The sequence below is a fragment of the Silurus meridionalis genome, chromosome 5 (assembly GCF_014805685.1).
Source record: "Silurus meridionalis isolate SWU-2019-XX chromosome 5, ASM1480568v1, whole genome shotgun sequence".
In the NCBI taxonomy this organism is placed as follows: Eukaryota; Metazoa; Chordata; class Actinopteri; order Siluriformes; family Siluridae; genus Silurus; species Silurus meridionalis.
The window spans coordinates 28,011,769-28,019,268 of NC_060888.1; the positions used below are offsets into that span (position 1 = coordinate 28,011,769).

Here is a 7,500-nt window from a genome sequence, read left to right on the forward strand (position 1 = left end):
ACCAACAACTTCTACAACATCAAAACATCCACAACATCCACAACATCTAAACCAACAACATCCACAACATCCACAATATTCTCAACACACACACAAACACACACACACACACACACACACACACACACACACACAAAACATCTATATATACACATATCAGTTAGAAACATGAACATTAATGAAACCCTTTTTTACACGTGTTATGTGCTGAGCCACACGTTTCCCAGGACACGTCCCTCACTGCAAAAACCTCTGATGGGTCAGCAGGTGCATGTGAGTCTTTTCTGTCACGCTTCCTAAAAGGTGTTTCTAACAGCTCTGAATGATTCCGTCGCGACAGGAAACATCGTCCCATCGTTCATTAAAAGTCCATTAACTGCAGCAGCACTAATTGATGCAGCACCAGAGAGTAAAGCAGCTCTGTAATGAAACGCTCGTGATCTCGCACAGCATTCAGAACACCAGCAACTTACTGGAGGAGAGGAGAGCGGCAAAGGCGTCCACAGCAGCCCTGTGGGAAAAACAAGGCAAAATTACATACGAAAAATAAAACCATAAAAAATTGGAATGTGGGAATGTGGAAAACAGGAATGTGTATATAATGTATAATAATCTTTATATATTTATATATATTGGGATTGTTAGATTCAGCGATTTGCATCAGTGCATCAGTGCATAAAAGTTAACGATGTGATGCATGGATTTAAAAAAGTGTGCATTAGATACGGGTTGGCACGTGTATCACGATGCATCGTTTTTTAATTTCGATTTATTTCTATATAATTATTAGCAGATACACTTTACTTTTATTATTCAAAAAATGTTAACCAAAATGTGATATGTAGATTAATTTCCTGTCGCTAAGGACGTTCTCTCAGCACCGCTGCTGCTACGTGAATATGAGGTATCACAACACTACGGAGACGGAGGCGTGTCCTGAGAGTCACATAGAATACAGATTAACATGGCAGAGGCAGAGCTGGGACTTTCTGCAGACACAACAGGAAAAGAACTTCTGCTATTATTTCATCTTTTTGTTTTTTGCACTACAAAGGCGTGTGTTAAAAGGCCATGTGATAGAAGTCAGAAGGCAGTTAAGTAAACTGATGATATGCTGTCTGTCTGAACCAAAAAGAAATTATATATATATATACTGTACATATATATTTGTTTCTTTAAAGTATATCTATTTTTCACAACAGATGGTGTGTGTGTGTGTGTGTGTGTGTGTGTGTGTGTGTGTGTGTGTGTGTGTGTGTGTGTACTAACTTCACCGTGCGAGTGTGTTTTGCAGCAGGTGGGGTAATCAATTTAAATACAATGTCCAGAGCTCTATTCTCTCCCAGCAGTGTGGCAGTGGAAACTAAACACACACACACACACACACACACACACACACACACACACACACACACACACACACACACACACACACACACTGCGATGTGACCATTTTTTTACATAAAAAATCCTGACCAAAGTGATGACAATTTTCTTATATACATTTAAAAGTCATAACAGTGGGAATGTGAGTGTTAATTCATTAGAAGAAAATCAGGCTCCTCCCTCTTGTTTTTTGATTGGCTCAACATTCTGAGATTACTTTCTGAATGAATAAAAAGAGAAAGGCCCTCGTGTTTAGAGATTTGGGGGTTAAAAACAGTAAGAGTATTTTATAATTAGGAGAAAAAGAACTGACCTGAGGAGCAGAAGGTGGTTATGATCCACAGACATGCCACCGCTCTCCTGCTGTTCTCACAGTTTTGCTGTAACAATCGGAGTATCAGTAACACGGCCTCAGCTTTCTCCGCTTTAACCCCAATCATACGGTCTGAAAATGACAGTGGATTATTTACTATACTGTACTATACTCTGCTACACCATACTGTACTATACTCCGCTACACCATACTGTACTATACTCCGTTACACCATACTGTACTATACTCCGCTACACCATACTGTACTATACCCTGCTATACTGTACTGTACTCTGCTATACCTTACTGTTACATACTCTGCTATACCATACTGTACTATACTCTGCTACACTGTAATATACTCTGCTATACCATACTGTACTATACTCTGCTATACCATACTGTACTATACTCTGCTATACCATACTGCACTTCCCCTGCTATACCATACTGTACCATACTGTATTATACTCTGTTATACTGTACTATACTCTGCTATACCATACTGTACTATACTGTGCTATACCATACTGTACCATACTCTGCTATACTGTACTATACTCTGCTACACCATACTGTACTATACTCTGCTATACCATACTGTACTTTACTCTGCTACACCATACTGTACTACTCTGCTATACCATACTGTACTATACTCTACACTGTAATATACTCTGCTATACCATACTGTACTATACTTTGCTATACCATACTGTACTATACCTGCTATACTGTACTATGCTCTGCTATACCATACTGTACTATACTCTGCTATACCATACTGTACTATACTCTGCTATACCATACTGTACTTACTCTGCTACACTGTACTATACTGTACTATGCTCTGCTATACCATACTGTACTATACTCTGCTATACCATACTGCACTTCCCCTGCTATACCATACTGTACTATACTCTGCTATACTGTACTATACTGCTATACCATACTGTACCATACTCTGCTATATCATACTGTACTATACTCTGCTATACCATACTGTACTACTCTGCTATACTGTACTATACTGCTACACTGTAATATACTCTGCTACCATACTGTACTATACTGCTATACCATACTGTACTTCACTCTGCTATACAATACTGTACTATACTTTGCTATACCATACTGTACTATACTCTGCTATACCATACTGTACTATACTGTGCTACACTGTACTATACTCTGCTATACCATACTGTACTTCACTCTGCTATACAATACTGTACTATACTCTATACCATACTGTACTATACTCTACACTGTAATATACTCCACTACACTGTACTGTACTATACTCTACACTGTAATATACCTGCTATACCATACTGCACTTCCCCTGCTATACCATACTGTATTATACTCTGTTATACTGTACTATACTGCTATACCATACTGTACTATACTGCTATACCATACTGTACTATACTCTGCTATACCATACTGTACTATACTGTGCTATACCATACTGTACTATACTCTGCTATATCATACTGTACTATACTCTGCTATACCATACTGTATTATACTCTGTTATACTGTACTATACTCTGCTATACCATACTGTACCATACTCTGCTATACCATACTGTACTATACTGTGCTATACCATACTGTACTATACTCTGCTATACCATACTGTACTATACTGTGCTACACTGTACTATACCTGCTATACTGTACTATACTGTACTATACTCTGCTATACAATACTGTACTATACTCTGCTATACCATACTGTACTATACTCTGCTATACTGTAATATACTCCACTACACTGTACTGTACTATACTATGCTATACCATACTGTACTATACTCTGCTATACCATACTGCACTTCCCCCTGCTATACCATACTGTATTATACTCTGTTATACTGTACTATACTCTGCTATACCATACTGTACTATACTGTGCTATACCATACTGTACTATACTCTGCTATACTGTACTATACTCTGCTATACCATATTGTTACATACTCTGCTATACCATACTGTACTTTACTCTGCTACACTGTACTATACTCTGCTATACCATACTGTACTATACTCTGCTACACTGTAATATACTCTGCTATACCATACTGTACTATACTCTGCTATACTGTAATATACTCTGCTATACCGTACTGTACTATACTCTGCTATACCATACTGTACTATACTTTGCTATACCATACTGTACTATACTCTGCTATACTGTACTATGCTCTGCTATACCATACTGTACTATGCTCTGCTATACCATACTGTACTATACTCTGCTATACCATACTGCACTTCCCCCTGCTATACAATACTGTACTATGCTCTGCTATACCATACTGTACTATACTCTGCTATACCATACTGCACTTCCCCCTGCTATACCATACTGTATTATACTCTGTTATACTGTACTATACTCTGCTATACCATACTGTACTATACTCTGCTATATCATACTGTACTATACTCTGCTATACCATACTGTACTATACTGTGCTACACTGTACTATACTCTGCTATACCATACTGTACTTACTCTGCTACACCATACTGTACTATACTCTGCTATATCATACTGTACTATACTATACTCTGCTATACCATACTGTACTATACTGTGCTACACTGTACTATACTCTGCTATACCATACTGTACTTCACTCTGCTATACAATACTGTACTATACTCTGCTATACCATACTGTACTATACTCTGCTATACTGTAATATACTCCACTACACTGTACTGTACTATACTGTGCTACACTGTACTATACTCTGCTATACCATACTGCACTTCCCCCTGCTATACCATACTGTATTATACTCTGTTATACTGTACTATACTCTGCTATACCATACTGTACTATACTGTGCTATACCATACTGTACTATACTCTGCTATACCATACTGTACTATACTGTGCTATACCATACTGTACTATACTCTGCTATATCATACTGTACTATACTCTGCTATACCATACTGTATTATACTCTGTTATACTGTACTATACTCACTATACCATACTGTACTATACTGTGCTATACCATACTGTACTATACTGTGCTATACCATACTGTACTATACTCTGCTATACCATACTGTACTATACTGTGCTACACTGTACTATACTCTGCTATACCATACTGTACTTCACTCTGCTATACAATACTGTACTATACTCTGCTATACCATACTGTACTATACTCTGCTATACTGTAATATACTCCACTACACTGTACTGTACTATACTATGTGATACTGTACTATACTCTGCTATACCATACTGTTATTTGCTCTGCAATACTGTACTGCTATATCTGCTATACTGTACTATATGTATATGCTGAACTATACTGTGCTATACAGTCCAATAATGTTCAATATTGTGCTACATGGTGCTATACTGCTTTACTATACTGCAATGTGCTATACCCTATTGTATATACTTTATTCTCTACCATATATACTGTGCTATAATATACTATACTGTGCTATGATGTGCTATACTCTACCATATATGCTTTACTCTACTTTACTATACGATGTGCGATACTCTACCATATACACAGTATTTACTGTGCTATAGTATAGTACAGTGTATATGGTAGAATATAGTACAGTATAGTAAAGTATAGCATATACACTGTACTATACTATGCTATGATGTGCTATACACTATTGCATACATTGTGCTATACTGTGCTTTACTTTGCTACACTGTGCCATTGCACATTATGTACTCTGTGCCTACTCTACTAACTCCTGACTTCTGTTTTTCAGTCTGCCCTTTCTCTCTCTCTCTCTCTCTCTCTCTCTGTCTCTTGATGTCTCTCTGCATGTCTCACCTTTGTGTCCCACCTTTGCAAGGAGGTGTAACAGAGGCAGTAGCACGGTGAAGTTTGGACTCGTGCACTGAGCTGTTTTCACCAGCGCTGAAAGAAGAGCTTCACTTCCTCCTTTAGAGATCATGTAGTGAATACGCCGGTCAGTACCTGACACACACACACACACATAAAACAGCACATTTAGGTCACGTCGTGGTCATGTTCCGTCTTACCTATTTGAGCTACCTTCTCCTACACTTGATGTCTCCCTCTCTTTCTCTCACTCGATCACTCTCACAAGCCAGCTACACAAATATCTACACTACATGGGTTAGAAGATGTGGAAAATCTTGAGCTACAGAACTCCAACTCTATTAAACACCTTTGGGATTAATTTGAACGCTGACTGCACCCCAGGCCTCCTCACCTTCTCATCTACATCAGCTCCACAAAATCTAGTTGAACATCTTCCCAATGGCTTCTTATTATTGAAGATTATAATAAGAGCTGATGTGTTTCACTAAATGTGAAAAGAGATGTTCAAGAAACACATACTAATCTTATGGATCTCAGTTGTGATGTGTGACGTGAGGTCCTGGGGTCATGCTTTCAACACTTTCTGAATCTTTATACACACTTTTAACCTGAACACATCAGCAACAAACAGTATTAACTTTCCTCGATAAATAAAAGATTTAAATCATTAAAGATTTAAAATAGAAAAATTATTAAAGCTCCGAAAGAATTCAGAGAGCGTTCTGAATAAAACATTGGTAATATAAATAGAAAGACCAAAAAATATTTACCTGCGGATAGGAGTTCATCCAGCACATTGAGGACGTTCAGCATGTTCTCGATGTCTCCAGCATTCTGCAAACAGCAAACATCATCATCAACATCATCATCATCAACATCATCATCATCCTGCACAGCAAGTTTACTCATAAACACTGTCACAGAATTCCATAGAGGATTTCGATCCCTAAACAACAAACCAATTGAGGAAAAACATCCTGAGAACGAACAAGGAGGAAACATGGGATTATAAACTGTTATCTCAAAGACACACAGTGCTGAATTTGTAGGGTGAATTGTTTTGAGTGTGTAGTGTATAGTGTGTGTAAAGTGTGTGTAAAGTGTGTAAAGTGTGTAGTGTGTGTAAAGTGTGTAGTGTGTGTAAAGTGTGTAGTGTTTAAAGTGTGTAGTGTGTTTAAAGTGTGTAGTGTGTAGTGTGTGTAAAGTGTGCAGTGTGTGTAAAGTGTGTAGTTTGTGTAAAGTGTGCAGTGTGTGTAGTGTAAAGTGTGTGTGTGTAAAGTGTGTAGTGTGTGTGTAAAGTGTGCAGTGTAAAGTGTGCAGTGTGTGTGTAAAGTGTGTGTAAAGTGTGTTGTGTGTAGTGTGTAAAGTGTGTGTGTAAAGTGTGTAGTGTGTGTGTGTAAAGTGTGTGTGTGTGTAAAGTGTGTAGTGTGTGTAAAGTGTGCAGTGTAAAGTGTGTGTGTAAAGTGTGTAGTGTAGTGTGTGTAAAGTGTGCAGTGTGTAGTGTGTGTAAAGTGTGTTGTGTGTAGTGTGTGTAGTGTGTGTAAAGTGTGTGTGTAAAGTGTGTGTGTGTGTAAAGTTTGTAGTGTGTGTAGTGTGTGTTAAGTGTGTAGTGTGTGTAAAGTGTGTAGTGTGTGTAGTGTGTGTAAAGTGTGTAGTGTGTGTAAAGTGTGTGTGTGTGTGTGTGTGTGTAAAGTGTGTAGTGTGTAAAGTGTGTAGTGTGTGTAAAGTTTGTAGTGTGTGTAGTGTGTGTGTGTGTAGTGTGTGTTAAGTGTGTAGTGTGTGTAGTGTGTAGTGTGTGTGTAGTGTGTGTGTAAAGTGTGTAGTGTGTGTAGTGTGTGTGGTGTGTAAAGTGTGTAGTGTGTGTAAAGTGAACACAGATCAGTTCTCAGTATCAGGAACTTGAATCCAGGCCTGACGTCAGTGTTAATGTGAGGA

The 7,500-nt window shown here is 38.1% G+C and overlaps 1 protein-coding gene across 2 annotated transcripts in view; it reads right to left on the reverse strand.

Annotated features, from left to right (window-relative positions):
* Window positions 1-7,500, reverse strand: part of LOC124386592 (cytosolic carboxypeptidase 4) — a 75,619-nt gene that overhangs the window by 49,269 nt on the left and 18,850 nt on the right. For both annotated transcript variants that reach the window (XM_046850531.1, XM_046850532.1), the window contains exons 3-7: window positions 6,336-6,399; window positions 5,551-5,697; window positions 1,700-1,831; window positions 1,270-1,363; window positions 474-511 (exon numbers count right to left, since the gene is read on the reverse strand). In XM_046850531.1, coding sequence (XP_046706487.1) covers window positions 474-511; window positions 1,270-1,363; window positions 1,700-1,831; window positions 5,551-5,697; window positions 6,336-6,399 — 475 coding nt within the window. The remainder of the gene's footprint in view (window positions 1-473; window positions 512-1,269; window positions 1,364-1,699; window positions 1,832-5,550; window positions 5,698-6,335; window positions 6,400-7,500) is intronic.